General features: G+C 36.9%; 2 protein-coding genes across 9 annotated transcripts in view; one reads left to right on the top strand and one right to left on the bottom strand.

The window, feature by feature from the left end:
• Window positions 1–24,000, bottom strand: part of LOC136837694 (sodium/potassium/calcium exchanger Nckx30C-like) — a 537,491-nt gene that overhangs the window by 476,029 nt on the left and 37,462 nt on the right. The window lies entirely within an intron of this gene.
• The window catches only part of LOC136837520 (myosin heavy chain, clone 203-like), a 27,616-nt gene continuing 15,205 nt past the window's right edge, over window positions 11,590–24,000 (top strand). Inside the window, exons 1-3 of one of the 3 annotated variants that reach the window (XM_067102365.1) lie at window positions 11,590–12,041; window positions 22,973–23,108; window positions 23,880–23,988. In XM_067102365.1, the coding sequence (XP_066958466.1) occupies window positions 11,930–12,041; window positions 22,973–23,108; window positions 23,880–23,988 (357 nt within the window). In that variant the 5' untranslated portion in view covers window positions 11,590–11,929. The remainder of the gene's footprint in view (window positions 12,042–22,972; window positions 23,109–23,879; window positions 23,989–24,000) is intronic. The other 2 variants (XM_067102367.1, XM_067102366.1) reach the window with 2 other exon arrangements.

Below are 24,000 nucleotides of genomic sequence, written 5' to 3'. Positions count from 1 at the left end.
AAATGATCGTCTTTCCCTTTCACTACTTTTGATAGAGCATTCAAGGTAACTATCAAAAACATAATCAACATTGCTATCAAGGTTTTTAAAAAGGTCTTCAAATGTGTTCTTACTTTTAAGTGGCAACTTACGAAACTGATTCATAACATCTATAATTACGGTGGTTTTCAGAATATCTTCTTTTTCGAAATTGGTCTTTAGGTTCGAGTTTCTTTGTCAGTTCGGACATGAGTGCAGATTTCGTAGTCTTGGTAGTTGCACCATTCTCATCAAATAAGGATGACGGTAAAATATCATGAGTAAGAATTTGTGCCATGTCAATTCCTCTTTCTTTTGCAATGCCAACTTTCCTATGAGCCAACAAATGATCTCTTATAGCATTTTTCACAGTTTGCGTTTTCTCCTCATCCTTGATTACGGTCGAGATATAGTTGAAAAAGTGGGAAGCTTTTGCTGATGTATAGTTTCTGAAATTGGTATATTCTTGCTTAAAAACCTTTCCTCTCGATACATGTCGAATGCTTCTTGTGCTGTCATCAAAAAATTTAGTAATTTCTGGGCATTTAAGTCTGAAAACACTTGTTAGTGAGAATGTTGTGAAGCCTTTTTTCGCCTGTTCTAAGGTAAGGGTTTTCTCTACTTTCAACATACAAGAGCATCTGTTGGCTATTGGATTCCATTTTCCATCTGAGAGTGCCTGTTAACTCATGATGCATGATTAGTTCATAGTCTACCGGTGTAACATTGCGGAGCTCTTGAAACTTTTTTCTCTGGGGAGGATCTCGTGATAAGAGAGTTCCCATTCAGCAATATACTCTTTCCTTTTTGTTTGGCCAATCATTCCTCCACTTGATTTCTGAGATCGGTTTATCGTTTGTTCAAGGGCCATGTCAGTACCTACAGCACTGAACTTTCCTTGCGTTCTCCGAACAGCAAAGTGGCCTTTCTTGAATTATTCATAAACTTCAGGGTGATTGGCCTCCAAAGTAAGCATTTGTTCAAAGAACAGAGAACCCCATCCCAAATAATTAGCTCTGTCAAAAATTAGAAATAGTAGAGGGACATTCTACAAAGTTTGCAGATAAAGATCCCAGTCCCCTTCTCCGTCTGCTCGAATTAGATTTTTCAAAAGACTTCTCAGGTACAAGAATCCTTCAAGATATTTACACTGATCTGAAGTCTGAACCCGTTCCTCTGTGAAAATATGTAATGATTTCAATGTTTCTTCTGATGCAATGTTGGAATTTGCATTGAGCATCTTCTGTGTTTGAGTTTTTCATTACACTGATTACATCACCAACCACTGCAGCAACGTCTGCTTCATCCCCATGAGTACTCAAAAAAGCTTTCCATTTAAGCCTTTCTATCACCTCTGCAAGCATGAACATTCCCTTTACAGACCTCACAGTTACTGCCTTTCAAAACACTCTCTGTTACCTTCACACCAAACACATGGTTTTCAATAAGGACATTTTCTAACCCACTACCAATTAGATATTTCCCTATACATGCAAGTAGTATTTTAGTCATATGGAAGGATCCTAGCAACAGTAAAAGGTCAGAGAATTTATTTGTAGCCAGTTGAATTTCTGCTGCTATGTGGAAAACACCCTCATCACAAGCGACTGGCAAGTCTTATTGATCGAGATTTAAAAGGAGGCCTTAAAAGTTCTTCATGCATGAATAAACACTGTCATATGCTGTGACTGGGTAAGGTAATATTGGAAGAAAACCTACTTGCTTCATTGGAACATTTGCCTCAGATATAATAGCATGAATGCCAGGCCAAGTGAAAGTAGTTTGGCATGTCAAACCACCAATTGCCTGCAACATGCTTACAACTGTCTCTTCTTTTGTGATTTCATCGCAAGATGAAATATTTGAGTGTTCAGAGACTTTGAAATTTGGTGGAAGGGCAACAGGTGATGTTGGTTTACAGTATCTTCTAATCTGTTGACATGGTAGTAAATGAAATGTGGGATTACCAAGTTTATAGTCCATTGCTGATGACAGCTTTGCTTTACAAGGAATTTTGTCGGGAGCTTCTTGAAATAAGACCATAACAGTATCATGTGTTCCCTGCAGACCTGAAAGACTTGCTTCTTCATGGCCAAAACTATTCATAGCCCCTATAGTGAAGCTGGTTTTAGTAAAATGACTGGGAAGAGCAAGGCTCTCTGAGCATTCTTTTGCGGTATATTGAGCATGGTTACGACGAGATTTCATAATTTCATTGTAACTTACTGACAAACCAGCCTTATTGAATAAAGTTATCAACTGCCAGCTTTTACACTTCTCGTGGATAGAATGTCCTGTCATTAAATGAAAAGGAGTCTTTTTCTTCCCCTTTTGAACGTTGTAAAATAATACCTGAAAAAGGACTCTGATTCTGCACATTAATGCAGTTTCTGTTTTTCCAAAGATATCTTCGTACTCATCACCCTTTGTTTCATCACATTCATCATCTTCATATGAATTTATATCTGTTTTCCTGTTCCAGTTTATAATGGAAGACAGTGTATTAACTTTATTCAATTGCAATAACTCACACAAAAATTCAATCAGTGGGTGTGGGATTGCAGTTGTTTGCCGTGACTTTTCGAGCTGATTTCCATCACCAAACTCATCATCTAGGCTAAAATCTGTTTCCAAGAGTGACTGTCTAATCATTTTTGCAGTTCCCTTGATACAATCAACTGAACGTAGTTTGTTTGCCACTTGATCAAGAGTGAGATTTGATGAGTAAACAAGCTGGGCTTGATTTTGTTGTGGTGATTTACAAAATTGGATATTGTCACCAAATAAGTTTATCAGGTATAATTTTACTTCCTTGTTTGTAAGGCATTGTTCTGTATACTGCTGGTTACAATAATCAAGAATTTCACTAAGAGCTACACCACAGCCACGATCCAGTATATCTTGAAGTATTGGTTGAACATTTTCGATGATTTTGCTTTTAGTTTGCCTAGTTGTCCTAGCATGTTGCTTACTCTGTTTCCTATATTCTTTGGAGATACGCTTCAAGACAGAGCTTGTGGTAGTAAATATCTGCCCCAAACGCAGCAGTTTCATCTTGCAAATCACACGTTCTTATGTATACATCATCTAAGAAAAATAGAGTAGCAGCAAGAAAGGTTTTAGCTCGAGCTGTCTCACGAATCCGATATTTTTCAACTACATTATTGTGCTTCTGTTTTCCACAAACAATACATGGAAGAGTGGCGGGACTTACTTTGGGTGATGGTTGATTACGCAGAGATGAGTCCCCTCTTAGTTTCTTTCCTGGTGTCTCTGTAGAATCTTGGAGAGGGATGTCTTCTGAATCAGCTTGCTGTTTTGCTTCATATTTTCTTTTTATTTTAAGTAATTTTTTTTCAGTGTGTAAGACTCATAGCATGAATTTGAACAATGATATACAAATGCAGAATCTTGGTCAAGGAGAGGTATGCGAGCTAAAACGTCATCTTGTCGTATTTCAGTTCCCTTATGGATTTGTTTTCATCCTTCTTCTGTAGTAGTTGTTTTCTCTTTTCCATGCTTCTGGAATGTAATGCATTTTGACAGGTCAACATCTTCTGAATTTCCTTTTTCACTTCGCAGTTGTAAGCCAACTAGTTCACTGATGCCTTCCATCATATTCATTCAATCTGAAAAGAAGATTAAACCTGCATATTGTAATGATTAGCCTATTACATAAATTTTGTACTATTAAAATCGGATATGCTTTTATATAATAAAATGTCCATAAAATATGGACCTGTTTTTCATATGATTCCTCACTGTCACCTGTAGCTAGCACCTAACTGCACAGTCATTTAGATCTAGTAGCAGTGAACTTGATTTTCTTAGTTTTCTAGCCCCTAGGTTTCATATATCTCCTAAAATCTTATTACTAAATTCAGTAAACTTTTTAGTTTCTACTTTTACACATTTTTTACTATAAAGTTATCTCATTTTAAAAGAAACACTGTAAGCAATCTAAAAATCAATAGAAAATGGTGTACCTGGATTAAAAAGACAATATAATAATTGGAAATTATACGCTAGCGCCTATGCATAATTTTTAGGAACAAAATATAGCCTAGAGAGCTTATGGCCGGATTACCAGATGTCTACGCAAGATTTTTTCCTTTCTTTACGTTTGCCCTAACATGATTTGAAGAAAAACAGTCCACCCAAAAGTTCCTACGGGTCTTATTGCCAGGGCCTGGACTAACAGTCACGGGAGTGAAAGCCCTTCCAAGATGCCTTTAAAGCGCTGTCAGTTTCACCTTTGCCCTCTCATGGGTCTTTCTCTCACCTCGTCCTCCGAGGCCGGGGAAGCATCTTCATGTTAAGCAAGAGATCGCAATACAAAAACCGGGAAACAGACCTCTAGGGGATTTTTAAAGTAGCTGTCTGGATTTGCGATTGAACTTTATCGCCCATGGAAACCTAACTAGATGATGTATATGATACTTTGCTATAAAATCTCTTTGCTGGTATATCTTATATTTTAATATAAAAATCTCTTTGCATCTTAGTTAACACAGGGACGAATCATATTTCAATGACAGTACTGAACACAAGTCAACCACATTTCGAAGGTTAGTAACCACTTAAAATTAACCTACTTACAAAGAGCAAGTTGATATCGTGCAATTTTCCCTAATTAGTGAGGTAGAGCATTCTGCCTAAATTATAATGTTTATCGCAAGAGAGCCAGAGTTGTACCTAACCGTGCTAAATCTATCATTTGTCATTGCAACTTCTTTCCACGCCTGTAACAAAGTAGCCTTTGGCACGAAGATTGTTTTTATTGCGTCATAAAATAAAATTTTTATCATTTGTTTGTTGTATGGCAGTTTCAAAATGTTACTTATCTGACTTGATTATTTTTGGGTCCTAGTTGAATTCCATGCTGTGATCCAGCTTCCTTTTTTTTACCCTATTAAGTATACCTTAATTTAACCAGACCACTGAGCTGATTAACAGCTCTCCTAGGTCTGGCCCGAAGGATTAGATTTATTTTACGTGGCTAAGAACCAACTGGTTACCTAGCAACGGGACCTACAGCTTATTGTGAAATCCGAACCACATTATAACGAGAAATGAATTTCTATCACCAGAAATAAAGTTCTCTAATTCTTCATTGGCCGGTCGGAGAATCGAACGCGGGCCCAGCAGACTGCTAGCCGAGAACGATACCAATCCGTCCAATGAGGAACTGACCCTGAGTCTGTTTTTCAGCAAAGCATTATTTTAACAGAAATGCACTAAATGCATTATATTCTGTATAAATCAACCGTCTGGATATCATGCAAGGGCTGAATCTTTTTGGCGGCTTATCTTTGAGGATGTCGCTGGCAAACGTTTGTCAGCCCATCTTTATCAGCAGACCCCTTACTGTTGACTTACTGCCTTTGATCCTATGTTGTCCCTCGTTTTTTGTAACATTTAAGTGTAAGTGTCAGCAACAATATTGTAAATACTTTTGTGAATTTGGTTTAATGTTGTGAAGCAGACTCCACCCCATTTTTGTTATATCATTTCTTACATTTCTACCTATTTATTTATTAATTTAATTTTTCATTTTTTAATAACTTATCTCTTCTTTCTGTATTTCTTATTACCTTCTGTTATTTCTTTCAAGTGAATACATATTCTAAGGAAGCTTGAATTTCAAGTCAGTGGCCCTGTGGGCTTGTTCCTTATGAATAGGGTTCATCTTCTGAATAATAATAATAATAATAATAATAATAATAATAATAATAATAATAATAATAATAATAATAATAATAATAATAATAATAATAATTCACTTATAAAACCTTGCAAAACATTTGTTCCCAAATTTTTCAACGTTCCAATTCGGGAGAAAAAATATAAAGCAGGCTTATCTAAAATGAAATTTTAAGCTAATAGGTTTAGCATGTTTATCAAATATTGTTGGATGTTATCTGGCAAATGTAACAGTGATCACTATACCCTTCAATGAACATAAAAAAATGTAAACCTGTCGTTAAGCAAAAGCATAGCCTACACAGCATCATAAAAAAGACCATGACGGGTTTCTGCGTCACCGGATAAAAGCAAGGCGAAAACCTTCAGTGTTTTATAGTATATATCATAACACATGCATATCAACCGTATTACTAGATTCATAGTTACATTGAATGAGGGTTCCGGGATGTATAGGCTACCTATGATGTTCCAGCTGGTATAGATTTTCTTCTTATTCTTAATAATACACGATTATAAAATACAGATTAGCAGTAACATAGCACCAAGTCTACAACCTAAGCATGGGGTAATGCTTTTTCTGAACACCTATTATAGTGCATTGTCTAAATTTCCATTAGCTGGCGTCGCACAGCTCTTAGATATTATGAGTTCTGGTATTTTATAACTTCTAGTTCAATTATTATTGTTGCCCAATAGCCGGCTATGGGGGAATAAAGCTTACAGATGCCAAAAAAATATTTTATTAATTTCATCATCTATATCAAATGAAAATCATCATCGATGTTTGTACGTTAAGTTGATCTGGAATAGTTTCTGAATACAAGTGATTTGCGATGTCATAAAATATTGTCAACGTTCAGTGAAAAATGGCTAGGTCCCCGCTCTAATTATAGGCTACTTTTTCTTTAGTGAGCGGGATTGGTGGTAATAGAAAACGTATTCTTGGTAAACTATAATAATACATCCTACGACGTCAACCTTACCAAAACATATTTCAGCAGTTACATACTTAACTTAGTTACCCTAGTATATATAGCCACAATTAATATAACAAAAACGCTAAGACCGACTAAAATCCTAGTGTAGATACCAGAAGGTTTTTACAGAAAACTATATATACACTGCAACGGTCATAACACGGGATCCATTAAAAGTGTAAAGCCCCCTCTCAACGGGTTTTCTCTAGTGAACCTTCCGTTTTCTACAGTGCCTTTTCCCGTGACCTTAGGTCGGGATACCTAGCCAGGTTTTATTTATGTAAATGTGCATTTATTACTTACTCTTTTGTGCCCTTTTGTATTGTACATGTGTCAGACATTGTTGTGTCTAATCTGTTAATTTTTATTTGTCACGTTATCTGTATTTACCTGTCCTGTTTCACATTGAGAACAATTGACCTCGGGTCCCCTGTATGTCTGTACTGACATACAGGTCCTTGTATGTCTGTACTGACGTCCGCACGCCGCTTTATAAGCGGCCTGCTTCCCTTAATAAACCTTTAGATCACCACGAACTAGCATACTAGCTACCTGTGCCTACTACTCAATTCTTCTTTTTCCCATCTGTTGGCCTCTCCCACTAGCCAACACTCACTGCTATCGTACTTTTATCCTCATCTGATGGGTACCTTAGGGTTCAAAGAGGTTGCAACCTTGCCTGTTAAATCTTTTCATTTCAAAATTCACCCCCACCAAAGTCACTTTCATGTATCATAATAAAGTTTTCATTAACCTACCCATCTCACAGACTCATCATCAACATAGAGTTACGGGCTGCTCTAGGAGCAAGAGCCCGTGCTGGCACAAAGCCAGCTAAATGTAAAACAACAACAACTTAATAAACTAGCAGTCAATGTCTACATGCTCTCTCTTTTGCATCCTCTCACAAAAGATCAAAGCATTCTCGAAAGGATTTCCACAGAAAACTATATATAATACAACGGCATCCACTAAAAGAAGTTCAAAGAAATCTCCGCAGGCATTTGCTGCATTTCCAACTTTCTCTGGTCATAGGAAAAAGTGAGATGTTGACACTGTCTTCGGAGATAATAGAAATGATTGGCCTCAGACTTACACGACCTTGTCTGTTTTAATCTACTTCAAGAAAAAAGAAAAACAAACGGAAACATCTAATCCCAAAGGAATGTATACGTCTGCCAATTGAAACAATGTCCTTTTTGCGGGAGTACATTAATGGTACATACCCCAACCCCTGCCCGGCCCCTGGTTCAGAAGTTATGTCCCTTACCCCCAACTCCCACCTCCATTGCTGATACCCATTCAAAAGCAGTCATGCGGACCATAAAAAAAAATTAATAAGGAGGCTAGAGATAAATTCTGACTGATAATTTTGTTCATTAAAGGGTAACATCAGACGATAGTATCTGCTTCAGAGTTGGTTGGTTAAGTTTGACAGTATTAACCAAATTCTTGTCAAAGAACAATAAAACCTTGGTTGGGGACGCGATGTTCTCGACCCAGGCTTTGCTGCGCCCACATCCAAATAGGGCTGAGAACACTGATCATGGATGTCTTTGCAAAAATATTCACCAAGTAAGTGGGCAACAGTAAATTTAAGCATTTAAAATTTAACCTGCCGCATGACTAATACGATAGCCTATAGAGAGTACAGATAGAATATAGGATGTAGGTCAAAGGCCAAGTACTGGGACCTATGCGGTCATTCAGCACTGAAACGGAAATTGACAGTAAGAAGGTTTGAAAGGTGTAACAGGAGGAAAACGTCGCAGTTGCACTAAGAATCAAACGTTAGGAGTGAGTGAAAGTAAGATGGAAGAAAGAGAATATGAAAGGAGGCACAGTAAAAGGAATGTAAGGGGTTGCAGCTAGAGGACGAAGGGAGACTGCATAGAACCTTAAGTAATGCCTACAGTGCACCGAATGAGGTGCACTGACGGCACTATCCACCTACGGGCACGAAAGCCTATAGTCGGAGTATAGTTTCGCTTGACTGCTTAGTAATTTGACCATTCTCCAAAAAATTATTAGCCTCTTCATTAGAGGTCATCAAGCACGGAGCTAAATAATATACAAGTGACACGATGCTACTTAGCTACTGGCCAGTGACGGACAAAGCTGACGCCATCTTGCCTCGGGAGAATTGCAATCCAAACAATTACACGCCGATGACATAAACCATTATAACGTCATTACTTTGGGACGAATTTTCAAAATCTGAACGCTCCTACATTCTACAAACACACGATGTCTCAATGAATCTTAAATGTGATGATATGCGTTTTGCAAAACAAGAAATTGTACTCTGTGTAATAGTAATGAAGTACCTGGTTAGTTCGATGTGGTTAGTTGCAAACCAACCTCTCTCTCTCTCTCTCTCTCTCTCTCTCTCTCTCTCTCTCTCTCTCTCTCTCTCTCTCTCCACGAAAAGATGAAGTTGGGTCAGTCAGCGTTATATACTCTCAATATGAACACGAAGAGTAGAACTCATGGTCATGTACGTTCATTTCTGAATGATCCTGACGTCGTCAATATTTATGCAATAGCTTGCTTGCTTACTTACAATGTCCAGAAATATGCACAGAGAAAATGTTACAGTAACTGCAGTTAATTAGTTTGCTGACTATCATTACAATTAAGACGGATTTCAGTCTTTTTCTGAAAATGTTACAGTAACTGCTGTTAATATATTTTGTTGGCTTTCATTAAATCACGATTGATTTCAGTCTTTATCTGTCTCCTGATATAAGTGTTGTCACTCATATTAAATAAGAAAATGGCGAACAAAAGCGACATTAATGTGGTTATTCATGGATTCTGTGAAGAGCACTGAGTATAAAACCTGCAAAAACGCCAGAAGAATATGTAGTGGTAAACACCGTAAAATACACATAAACCTTACCTCGAGGGTTTATACAATGCACACTTGTGTTGTATCAGCAGCACACCTGTTTGTTACAGCTGCCAATCTATCGATTAAGCTTAGGGGAAACGAGGTAAAATTAACTCTTTGTACCAGGATTATGGTAGGATCCCTGTCCTAACCAACCCAGCAACAACTTAGGGTCGTGGTAGCTCAGTGGTATCGTTGGCGACTCTCTTGGTCGAGAGTTCATGCACTGTTCAGGCTGTGGTAGATCTCCACAGGCACACGAACTTAAGAGTTCTTGGGAATTATGGATGGATTTTTTCTGGGGAGAGAGAGAGAGAGAGATGCGCACAGGCCCACCTGCTGAGGCAAGCAACCAATGTCTTGCTCCACCAGGTTTGACAAGTGGTCTTGGTCGTCAATCCTGTGTGTTCTGTCTCTGAGGTCTTTACTTGCCCCTTAGCTCCTCTACTCATGAACAACCTTTTGCCCCTCGTTTTCTAGCCTCATTTTGGAAATTTAGAAATACATAGGTATTTTGGATTCATATTCATTCAGCTTCCCAGAGAATGTATCATACTCAGCTTAATATAAAAGTCTGCCAGGGTTCAAGTCCCCTTTAAGCTGAACAGCTGAAGGCATCTTTTGCAGAATGCAATTGAGTCTAGGGTGACCTGAAAAGTCAATTATATACCTGGCTATCCTCTTTTCGTTCTTTCCCTGCCTGTTACTCAACTGTATAACTTGCTCAAGTTGTTCTACACACACGCACAAGAATCAGTGTGCTCCAGTAGCAACTTCTCATTACCATGGAACTATAGCTAAGCTATAGCTCAGAGTAATCACTACTGAGAATTTACAGTCCAGCATGAACTGATTTAGTGATAACTGGAAGCGCCTCTAGACAAATTCTTTACTACATTAGGTTTCAGGTTTTCTGGTCTGATGCCATGTGGGACTCAACACATTTATCAGACGCCCACGTGCGTATGATCAGCTAAAATTTGTTTCTTATTCCGGTTTCTCATTCTAGGAGATATATTTCATCACCATCACCATCATAATCACCATCACCTCCAATGCCACACACATCTCTTTCCTGTGCTTTGTCTTCCACAAATCTCTACCCATCTCCGGGCTCCCCTCTTGTAGCTCGTAGCTTTCATTCAAAGAGGTCTGGGTCTTACACCTTTCCGGTGGACCCGGGAGCCCAGCTGAAATTATCACGTACTACTCTCCCGGAGGTTGTGCGAGGGGCATGTCCGAGCCGTCTCTATCTCCCTTTCATCATTATTTCCTCTACATATGAAACCTATGTAATATTCTTTATGGTATTTTCAAAAGAAATAAATATATATTTTTCGCACATATGCTTTTTCAAAAGGTCAGTGCCTTCTTTTCACACGCCGGCTGAAGCTATTGCTTACAGCAACATGGTACCATGCCTGCCTTTGACTCTATTGGAGAGTACTTTAGCTTTAGGGCTGCAAGTATTAAACAGTTAACTTTTTCATATTTCAATAGAATGAAAAGGGGGTGGCAAGGTCATCAAATATCTTATCTCGGAAACCTGAGATACTTTTCCCATCAGAGTACATTAGGTCTCCTTGCTGCCAAGAAAGGCTTTACCTCGTTTGAATCATACAACATATTACCACAGAATAGAATATGAAGCCTGAGAACATACTGAACGATATCTGTTGTTGGTAAAAAAGTGAAAGTGACTTAGCCACGCTAACGAAAACCTCATCATCGCCACAGGTGTGTTTGTGAGCAGGTGTTAACGTCCCCACATCGGTGAGACCAGCGTGTCAATCTCTCTCTCTCTCTCTCTCTCTCTCTGCCCCTCTACTTCAAATAACAGCCAATGAATATTATGTCACGCCATTTCAGTTACGCAAGAAGAAAAACGATCGGTCAACTTAGTAGACTTTCTCGAAAGGAGGTGCGCGTCAACAAATGACGTGGATGAAAAATCCGGCGATGTCACTCAGCAGAGCGCCGACGGTGGCGCCTCTAGCGGCGGGAGGCCGTGGAACAGGTACGACCGGTTCACGCGTTGTACGATGATAACTGTGCCTTAGAGTATCACTTGTCTCAGTCTCTCACGAATCCTCGAGCCGAGTACGACTGGTCAGTGTGGTTTTAAAAGTGATTTGAATCTCAGAAGAATAAAAACGTCCACGGAGTTGATCGTTTCTTTGACGGAGAATAAAACATCATAGATATTTCTTAATTGAATCTGGGTTCGTGACGTGCCACAAGAAGACAGCATCACTTTTGGCTTCTGCTGACTTTTCATAGCTCGCTTTTGACTTCTGCTGACTTTCCATAGCTCCGTATTCGCAAGGACTTCGAGATGGCAGCTGATAAGAAGAGTAAGGAATCCAAAGAGGAGAACGAGAGGGCATCGAGAGAAAGAACGCCGAAGGAAAATGGGAAGAAATCAGAGAAAAAAGAGCCGAAATCAGGTATTGACATTCACACGAATTATTTCGAAGAATCTTCCATAACACCTGTTACTATCTGTTACTTTCTTCGAAATATTTATAAACTATATTTAGCTGAAATATCTTCCCAAGAAGTGGCAATGTTGCTAATTAATGTTATGTTGACAACCAACGTCCGATCAGAAGAATACATATGCTTGATATATAGTCCCATGCATGCATTATGTCCGTCATAGTTCCCATACTTCAAGCGCTTGAAATATATATATATATATATATATATATATATATATATAGAGAGAGAGAGAGAGAGAGAGAGAGAGAGAGAGAGAGAGAGAGAGAGAGAGAGAGAGAAAAGGAAACAAACAAGCGAGTTTGAGATTTTTTTACTTGGAGACCTTATCACGCCTTAAGAGTAAAAGGTGAAACATCTGTCACTCCACCGTTTTACTTTCCTCGTGTCTTTATACATGCTGTTTATGTAATTTCATGTTTTAATTCCCGTGATGAATTAAGTATATACATATATACAAAACACTGAAACTCACGCGTCAGCACATACAATCTTACAGAATGCAGTGTCACACTGCATACGAGAAATGTCCTTCTGAGAGGTAGTGAGAATGTTACGAAAAATTACAGCTCACGTCCCAGAAATGGAAAAACCTACAATGTAACCCGTGTAGTTATTATTGGCATATGTGAATGGCGATTTTATATCATTGGCTGAGCTAGCTTTGAAGGAGTTTCTGTGATGTCTGGTTGAATGTCTGTGGGCCAGCGGAAACGTCTGTTTTGATGGCATTCATGTAGCGCTTATATCGTGTGTGTGTGTGTGTGTGTGTTTCGGTGTATGTATGTATGTATATGTGTGTGTTTGTACATGTATATATATATGTGTATATATATATATATATATATATATATATATATATATATATATATATATATATATATATATATATATATATACAAATTTTTTACTCACATAAGGATCGAACCCAGGTCTCGCCCTTGTCTTTCAGTTAACAGACCTGGGTTCGATCCTAAAGAAAGTCAAAATTTGCATGCATATATATATATATATATATATATATATATATATATATATATATATATATATATATATACATATATATATATATATATAAATTTCTGACTCACACCACGATCGAACCCAGGTCTTTCAACTCAAAGGCAAGGGCGCTACTAAATGAACCACCTTAGCCATGAAACATATTGGAACCTAAGTATCACTGTACCTAAAGCTTTAGCCTGGGCAGGCTTACTGCCTAGCATACCAACGAGTTTTACCAAACTTCCCGAACCCACGGTGACCCAGTTGATAGCATTTCATTCGAATTATCCCTTCTGAGTGACTATGTGATAGAAATAATCTACACACAATCACGTGTGGAAGAGAAATAAATTTCTGACTCACATTGGGATCGAACCCAGACCATTCAATTGAGAGGCAAGGCCACTACCAACATAGGTTCCAACTTCTTTTAAGACTTGTGTGGTTCAGTTGGCCATTCAACTGAATGCCATTCAACTGAATGGATGGGTTCCATACGTGATTGTGTGTTCAAGTGATTCAGAAATTTATATCTGATATATATATATGTGTGTGTGTGTGTGTGTGTGTGTGTGTGTGTGTGTGTTCGCTTTGCGTTACGTTTCCAGGACGAAGAATTAAAATGCATGAACATCAACCCCCCCAAAAAAAATCTTATTAAATACAAAAAGATGTTTTTCAAGCCAGGATATAATTAAAATGAAACCGTTTCGCTTGTTTTTCTTTGATTAGTCTGCAAGAATTTGCATAATGTTTCTCAGAAATAATGAACCAACTACATTCCAGAGAACAGATTACGTACCAAAGGCGCTTATTCACTGACGAGAAATGTGGTCTGCCCGAATTCTTAGTCTTCACTTACCCCTTTATCTTTCCTCTTTCTTTCCTTCCTTCCTGACGGATGGCTCTATCCTATCCCAGGAACAAAATCCTTTCATCTTGACAGGAATGAAACAAGAAAAACGGAAGAAAAAAAGGAACATGGGGAACTAAACCCACCTACACCCACTTACGAAATATGGGGAGATTATAAGGACGAAGGAAAGAGGAAAACAGAATGGAATTCCAGGGCTAGGCTTTTAAAAAGAAAACAGGCCAATAAAGATTTGTTTTCACTGGCTCACTGAGGGATATGTTGACCCAACAGCAAATTCCTGAGATGTATGCTAGTATTACACCAGTCCCGGTTTTTTTGCCATGCCCTTAGGTTACGTTAGGTTAGGTCAGGTTGGGTTAGGTTTGGTTAGATTAGATACTTAACATGTAATCTGGGTGTGGGAAACATAATGAGATTATTTTCAAGAAAATCCTATGGTTGGTTTTTTCAGGGAAAGGTCCCATTACTCCGTTACATCTCGAGAAAATGCGACTTGACAACCTAACAGAAAAATGAAAACTTGCTGTAGTACCAAGGTGCCCAAAATATCTTGTTACCTACAGAGAAGAGACAGAAATATCTGATAGTTAATGAGGAAAATGAATTGAATGGCTATGAAGCTTAGCATCTATTTTCTTCAGACGCTGATTCAAATTGTATTTAATATTTCATTTACAATTTATTTATTTATCAATCTGTTAAGGTTACCTGTTTTTCTAATGGCTAATCTCCTCTTGCTGTATTTCCCATTACCTTCTGTTACTTCTTTCGAATGATAAACACTATATTCTTTGGAAGTCTGAATTTCTAGTCAGTGGCCCTGTGGGCTTGTTCCATAATAATAATAATAATAATAATAATAATAATAATAATAATAATAATAATAATAATAATAATAATAGGGAAGATTAGTTGAAATAAATATGAAGTATCTAAAGTCTATGACAAGCTATGTCGTGAAACAATGCGGAAGAATGAAATGAGAGTTATTAAATAAATGATGTTGTAGATCGCATAAACTAAATGATAAATATATGCAGACAAAATTAGTGCTAATAAATAAATAAATATAACAGAATAGCGTATAAACTAAATAATAAATATATGTAGACAAAATGAGGTAATAAATAAATAAATATGGTAGGAGATCACGTACACTAAATGATAAATATACGCAAACAATATGAGTGCTACTAAATAAATAAATATGGTAGGATAGCTTATCAACTAAATCATAAATATATGCAGACAAAGTCGCTGATAAAATGAAGGGTGAATGAGAACACAGAATCGTGGGATTAACTCTAGGAATACGGAAGGACATTTTCATCACCTTTGAACAGGTCACGTGCGCTGATGATTTTTACTTCCACCGGAAAGGTCAGCGAAAAGGTCATCATACATCACAAGTGGCCATGGCGTCGTGATTCCTGAAATCATCTGATAAACTTTCTGGCGACCACTGCTCTTACTTTTTATCTCTCTCTCTCTCTCTCTCTCTCTCTCTCTCTCTCTCTCTCTCTCTCTCTCTCTCTTGCCGCAGTGCGTGCCGTGAAAGTCACCAAATGGCCAGGGGGGTGGGGTTGCAACCTCATACCTTTAGGTTTATATAAACTCGTATACATATATATATACATATAAATATATATATTTACATGATATATATATGCATATATATATAATATACGTGTATATATATATAATATATATATAAATATATATATATATATATATATATATATATATATATATATATAGAGATAGAGAGAGAGAGAGAGAGAGAGAGAGAGAGAGAGAGAGAGAGAAAGTAGTTTCGAGGTATAAATATAAACTTTAGAACTCAGTTCACAGTGACTTCAAGTTTCGATGAAGTACAAGAAAACCACGTTAATATACAGTAAAATATGAATTAACAAAAAACATTTTCAAAAACAAAACGTCGGGTTAAGAAATGAAATAAATCGTGTTTGTAGAGTCAGTACCAGAACTTGCAAAAGTACAAAAAAAAACAAAAAACAAAAAAAACTAGACATCCCCAGCATCGCCGAGAGACCTTTCAAAATTCTAGTGAGTTCATGTTTGAAGTGCCACAGAATAAAAAAAATGTCTCCCAGTCCTTGTCACTTTCCAACAACGTTCACGTTCTTCCTTATTTGTCTTCTTCTTCACCTCTTCCTTAATATTTTATTAAGTCTTCCTCTAGATTAATAGCTCGCATTAATTATAACGACCTAAAATCCATTAACTCCTTGAAAGTCCAATCAGATATATGCAATCCTCTGCCAATGAGATTATCATAATTACCAAAATATTAAGGACGCAGTTAACATTTACCCAAATGCTAAGAGTTGATTACTAGCATGTCTTTGAATGCAAATCAGTGACAAGAATAATAATAATAATAATAATAATAATAATAATAATAATAATAATAATAATAATAATAATAATAATAATAATAACTGAAGACAGCCACGATGACGTCAATGTAAATACATATTACACACACACATTATATATATATATATATATATATATATATATATATATATATATATATATATATATATATATATACGTATATATAAACCGAGAGCCTTCGAGAAGCTGCTCGATTCTCCTTATCAATCTCTGGCATCATTGACGACTTCATGACATTAATAATAATAATAATAATAATAATAATAATAATAATAATAATAATAATAATAATAATAATAATAAAAGCAATGAATATATATGATTCAAGATATAAAGTGAGATCTACATAAAAAAAATTCTTCGTCTTAAACGTATTGTCCACGGTACAAGTTTTTGCTCAGATCTTCCGGGTAAGTTAATAACTAATGGAGAAATCGTGAAGAGGTATTATGACATATCCTAAGTCTGAAGGTAAGTAACTGATTATGTACTCGACCAATCCCGCAGTATTATCTTGGACTGGCATATGAGAGAGAGAGAGAGAGAGAGAGAGAGAGAGAGAGAGAGAGAGAGAGAGAGAGAGAGAGAGAAATAAAGGAAGTAAAGTAGAGCCACTTGCTGCTTTGTGGCTTTCAAGGTGCAAAGTTATGCACCTGTTATATTTATTATTTAGGTAAATAACACTGTATATAATTTGTATCACATGCTGTTATGTAAATGAGATGAATGCCTTTAGTTTACTTTTCAATGTACAATAAAAAAAAATAAATAAATCAATATGTGCCACTGACGGTAATTATCGTTTACGTCAGTGTTAGTTCAGGTCTTCGAAGGGAAACGCATATATTAAACTGAAACATTAAAATATTTGAATAATTATAATTATGAAGTTAAATTCAGCGTGCTACTTGAAAGCACAGCGAAAATACCTGTTATTATTACTACCATGGAACCCTATAGGCCAAAGGAAATATCTAATAAATCGTCAAGAAGTGAGCAAAATAGGATTCATTGAACCCTCCGTTCCAACACCCTGTCCTTGACATTTTTACGTCTACCTTCTTTCCCAGCGTCATGAAACAAATTACGTCAGAGTTTCCTTAAGGTCGAACGACCTAAGCTTCATCGTTCAACTTATGCACTAGCGGATCCAGGGACGGGGGGCGCCTTGGCACGTGCCCCCACCCCCATGAAAAATAATGACAAAATAATAATACTGAAGATTTAGATAATAATAATAACATAAATGAAACATAAAAATGGGGAAAAATAAAAAATCTATTATAGAAATAATAGTATTTTGAGACCAAAAATAACAATTATGATAATAACAATAATCTTAATGATAAAAAACACACACACACACATGTATATATATGTGTGTGTGTATGTGTGTGCATATCTACATAAGTACATATGTGTGTGCGTATAATATGAAAATTGGTGCCCCCATGAAATTTTTCTGGGTCCGCTAGTGAACTGATGTATATTTCATCGCGCGAAATTTGTAGAAATATACGAAACGATCTATTCGCCAGACAACTGAGTAAACAGATTTGCATCACAACCATCTGACTGTTCCAGTTCTTGTGAAAGATATTAAGTAGACAGTGACGTCGTCAAATACAAAATTAGCCTGAAAAACTCGTCTTTCGCGTTTGTGGGGTGTAACCAGATGTGTGGGAACTGCAAACCTGTCCTTACAACTGTCCTTACGCTAGCTTATCGCTAGTTGTCGCTCGTATTATGCAAGTACCTCGTGAATGAAAGGTTAGGATACAAGTATTCGTGGTGTTATGTTGGTGGTGGTAATTATTTTTCGTGTAAATTTATGTAACGAGCCAAACTCTCATACATTATGTCATTATGTATTATACTGTAGTGAACTTTCAGAATTTAGGATAGAAGTGTTGATACAGTTCCCGAGCAAGTGTGTTATTTGCTTAACAATAATATGGTACCAAGAATTATGAACAAGTTTCCCAATTTCTATTGGAATAAGTAAGTTTAGATTGTGAATGACGTCTTGTTAAAATAATTTGGAGGGTGTACCAGCATGCTGATACACCCCATTTGATGTATATGGAATATATGTAAAGAAATTTTTTGAATTTGAAGTTGAAGATGCAAAACTTCAATTGTGCTCTTTATAAGAGCAATGGTCTACAAGTGGGTCTCAGCCCTGATCTAAATTAGAATAAGACTATTTGGTTATTTCTGTTCCTTTTTTATACAATCAACAACATGAATAACCATAGTAGGTAGGTAGCGCTGTCAGTGTACCTCAGACGGCGCACTGTAGGCATTACTTAAGTTTCTTTGCAGCGTCCCTCCGGCCCCTAGCTGCAACCCCTTTCATTCCTTTTACTATGCCTCCATTCATATTCTCTTTCTTTCATCTTACTTTCCCGTTGCTAAGTAACCACTTGGTTCTTAGCCACGTACAATAAGTCTAATCCTTCGGGCCAGCCCTAGAAGAGCTGTTAATCAGCTCAGTGGTCTGGTAAAACTAAGGTATACTTACTTTCCACCCTTCTAGCAGTTTTTTCAACATTATTTTCAGCGCTGAAAGACCTCATAGGTCCCAGCGCTTGGCCTCTGGCCTAAATTTCATATTCCAATTCCAATTCCAAAACATCGATAATTTGTTTATATTAAGAGTAACAGTTGCCATAAGAACGTAAGTAACAGAAATGAACTTCTAACATGACGCAAACTTAACAAGTCAGCGTATCTTAAAAAAATGAATTGCCAGCAGTGATAATGTATAGAATTATAATCTTGTTAACAAGTCTAGACGATGTAACGTTGTACTGATGTACAGAATCACAGGTGTGAAACTTTATTACATCGTGTTGGTTTGCCGGATAACCTTGTGTTTATATAACACTAAAATAGCGACTGCAAACTGGACAGAAACAGCTGTGTACTTCCACGTAGCCTCGGTGTCCGTCAAATACGGTCTCCTATCTGTCAACTTTGGACACCTTCCCAACAGTTTTTATCTCTCTCTCTCTCTCTCTCTCTCTCTCTCTCTCTCTCTCTCTCTCTCTCTCTCTCTCTCTCTTCTGAAAGTCATGTGGCTTGAACAGAAAAGGTAGAAAATGCTTTCATTTCCTGTTCCGATCGACAAAGTGAGAGAGAGAGAGAGAGAGAGAGAGAGAGAAACTGAATACCTTAATCCAATATATAGATAAGAAAAAAAAAAAAAAATATATATATATAAATAATATATATATATATATATATATATATATATATATATATATATATGTGTGTGTGTGTGTGTGTGTGTGTGTGTGTGTGTGTGTGTGTGTGTGTGTTTCCGTGTATTGCTTTTGCACGCACTGCGTTTGAATGAATGTAATCCATTATTTTCATAATCCAAAAATGACAAACTCCAGTGAACAAATTAGATACATCACTATACAATATGCCCTTAAACCTTAATTCGGAGAACATACTGGGTCTTACACCAAATATAATGTGATTATACGTACGGAGTTTCTGTTCTTTTTCTTTAGTATATCCTGACCGTGTTGACTTATGTTAGGCCCTAATTCTTGTTTGGCAACAAAAAATAAGTGACAATTGAAAAATCTTCAGGTTAAATTCTTAAGATATAAAAAAAATACGTTAACTACTGCGTCAAAATCTTTTCAAACACAATTTTAAAACAAATTTTATAGCTTCAGTTACGAATAGGGGAATTAATTTAAAAATCCATTGTTTTAAAAGAACAATCCATGTAAATAAAAGCTTCAGTTTCCCCTCTCACCTGTAAACGCAATTATTTAAATTCATGCATGTCAAGCTATGAAACACGAGTCCCCTAAACGCCAGCGCCTTATCCCTTTGTCTTGACAAAGCCTCAAGAGAATATTCCACAAAAGAGAATATTACATACAAGAGAATATTCTAGAGAATATTCCAAACAAGAGTTCAACAGAACATTCCATACAAGAGAATATTCCAAACAAGGGAATATTCAACAGAATATTCCAAACAAGAGAATGCCCAAACAAGAGAATACTCAAGAGAATATTCCACACCCGAGAATATTCAAGAGAATATTCCATACAAGAGAATATTTCATACAAGTGAATATCCACACAAGAGAATATTCAAGAGAATATTCCATACAAGAGAATATTCCATACAAGAGAATATTCAAGAGTATATTCCATACAAGAGAATATTCAAGAGTATATTCCAAACAAGAGAATATTCAAGAGAATATTCCATACAAGAAAATATTCCGTACCAGAGAACATTCCTTACAAGAGAATATTCAAGAGAATATTACATACAAGAGAATATTCAAGAGAATATTACATACAACAGAATATTCCAAACAAGAAAATATTCAAGAGAATGTTCCATACAAGACAATTCCATACCAGAGAACATTCCATACGCGAGAATATTCCATACGTAATAAAAGCAATAAAATGGGATGCAAATAAAAGCAACAAAATGGAATGTAAATAAAAGCAATAAAATGGAATGTGAATAAAAGCAATAAAATGGGTTGTAAATACAGCACCGAGTGAAGTCACCTGCTTAAAAAAAAAGAAAAACCTAATTATATTCATTCCTACTCAGATGCGAAACTATCGGTTGCCAAGGGAGCCCACAGTCCTGATCCTATTATCGTAGAATAATCATTAGAGAAGGGGACATCTGCGTAAATATTGTACGGTAGTTGAGTGTTCACCTGTTGTAGCGCTCACGTAACGCTTTGGCCGCAATGACTAATGCGTCTCTTCAACTTCCAATAAGTTATTTGGACTCTAAATGTTGTCTAAATGATAGAGGCGATTGGTTACCTACTTGCATCCCGATTGAATTTAAAATGTTCTTGATAGAGGCAATTAGTTAACCACTTGCATCCGGATTTGACTCTATAAATGTTATCCTTGACTTTATGGAGGCGATTGGTTACCCACTTGCATCTCGATTTGAGACTCTATAAATGTTATCCTTGACTTGATAGGGCCAATTGGTTACCTACTTGCATCCCTGATTGGAGTCTATAAATGTTATCCTTGGCTTGGTTACCTACTTGTATCCCCGATTGGATTCTAAAAATGTTATCCTTGACTTGATAGAGCCAATTGGTTACCTACTTGCATCCCTGATTGGATTCTATAAATGCTATCCTTGACTTGATAGATGCGATTGGTTATCTACTTGCGTCCCCGATTGGATTCTATAAATGTTATCCTTCACTTGATACAGCCAATTGGTTACCTACTTGCATCCCCGATTGGACTCTATAAATGTTATCCTTGACTTGATAGAGGCGACTGGTTACCTACTTGCGTCCCCGGTTGGATTCTATACATGTTATCCTTGACTTGATAGAGGCGGCTGGTTACCTACTTGCATCCCCGATTGGATTCTATGAATGTTACCCTTGACTTGATAGAGGCGACTGGTTACCTACTTGCATCTCGATTGGATTTTAAATGTTCTTGATAGGGGCAACTAGTTATCTACTTGCATCCCGATTTGAATCTAATGTTGTCCTTGACTTGACAGAGGCAATTGGTTTCCTACTTGCATCCCGATTGACTAGAAATGTCCTGGATTTGATAGAGGCGATTGGTTTCCTACTTGCATCTCGATTGGATTTAAAATGTTCTTGATAGATTGGAATCGACTGTTGTCCTTGACTTGATTAGAGGCGATTGGTTACCTATTTGCATCTCGATTGGATTTAAAATGTTTTTAATAGATTGGAATCTAATGTTGTCCTTGAATTGATAGAGGCGATTAGTTTCCAACTTGCATCCCGATTGTATTTAAAATGTCTTTGACTTGACAGAGGCAACTGGTTACCTACTTGCACTGCGATTGGACTCTATGTAGTACCCTTGACTGGACACGAGTGATTGGTTACCCTCGGGCATCCTGATTGGACTCTAATATTATCATCCTTGATTTGATAAAGGCGACTGATTACCTACTTGCATTTGAGAGCCTGGGTAAAGCTGTTTCTGGGTCATCATCACGGGGTTACACAACCATCTAGTAAATGATTAAACTTATACAAAACTTGGAAAGAGGGAAAGAAATTGTATTAAAGTTTATTAGGTATTTGTTCTTACTGCTGGCAAGACTTTCCTTTGCCGTATAGAGTCCTGCATTTATCTCTAAAAGTGTTATGTGAGAGGTACAGATATTGTCATCATTCTTCTGTGTTACTTATTTTACTTATCCGTATTTGAGGTGCTTTAATAGGTATTTTGCAGAATTTGGAAATATATTTGGATTTTTTCCACTAAAATGATTAGGTTTTTAGTTTATCATTCAATATTAAACGAAATTCAATGCTCCAATAATGTTATATTTAAGGCAAACAACTAACCTGTGTATGACATGTATGAAGTTGTACAAGTTTCATTTGTGAATATTTTGTGCATGTAATCTAAAGTTCCGGGGGATTTAAAATACGTCTACTAATTGGAAATCCTTACAATTACCAGAATTCTGGCTCTCTCATAATTGCCTAGAAACCGCTGGGTACTCATTAACATAAAAAGGTTGACTAATTACGCTTACTTTTTCCAGGTGGCAGTAGCTTTGTAACGTGGTCTACTGCAATTGGCGTTTTAGGAGTGACTGTTGCCCTCGTAGTGACTGTGCATAAGCTAAACACTCAAATTTCGACGGAAAAGGTGCTCTACGCCAAACAGATCCAAGAGTTGTAAGTTTTAACGGAAAGATATTGAGACACATAAGTAAAGTTAATTATCTCCATATTTACCTCATTTTAAATTCGTCTACCCCTACATACACTGTGCAAATAATTCCTCTCTGTGGCCTCAACCATTTCCTTTCATTTGCATGCAGCATTTACACTTCACTTCCCCAGAGGAGATTAGGCTCATACAAGCCTTTCAACTATGGCTTTCACAGACACACTTCTGTTTACCTGCATCCTATAACCTTACTTGCTTCATAATCGTCTACCAAGTGACTGTTCGAAGAAGCTGCTTCCATTTTTCCCTTTCCATACAAATAATTGCTTCATTTCCTTGATTTCATATTTTCCCTTATAACCTAAGGCTCACATTCACCTGTAATTTCTACTACAAAAATTCCCAACATTTTTCGGCAGTATGTTTGATTAAAGCTATGCCTGTTATTTCAAGTGTCACAACTATTACCTGTCTAAGGAACCTTTCCCTCATTCTAACTTTCCTTACACACCTTGGTCATCCATTCAATTATAATTATATTTCTGTGCGTACCTACTATTCAACATCTTAACTAACTTCCTTAGATCTTCAACAATCTGCCCTTCCTTGTGAGATAAGCTTTAATGTTTTATTTATAGTCAAGACATTTCTTTGTCATATGAACCCTTGATCAGTTTCTCTACCCTTGTCATTTTACGATTTTGAAAATTCTGTATCAAACTGCCAAAGCATGAAACCGTTTTAATAGACTTCTTACTTCCTTTCCGTAACGCCAGAGAGGCGGAAGTGTCTTCAGCGAAAACCAAAGAAACTGTCGCCGAAAGTGGAAAGCTGGACGCTCTTTCTAAGGTCACGGAACTGGAAAATCAGGTCAAGGAAGCCAAGGTAGGATGAGGA

The sequence above is a fragment of the Macrobrachium rosenbergii genome, chromosome 59 (genome assembly GCF_040412425.1).
Source record: "Macrobrachium rosenbergii isolate ZJJX-2024 chromosome 59, ASM4041242v1, whole genome shotgun sequence".
Taxonomy (NCBI): Eukaryota; Metazoa; Arthropoda; class Malacostraca; order Decapoda; family Palaemonidae; genus Macrobrachium; species Macrobrachium rosenbergii.
The sequence above is the reverse complement of the archived record's forward strand: the minus strand, read 5'-3'. Positions and strand labels throughout refer to the sequence as shown.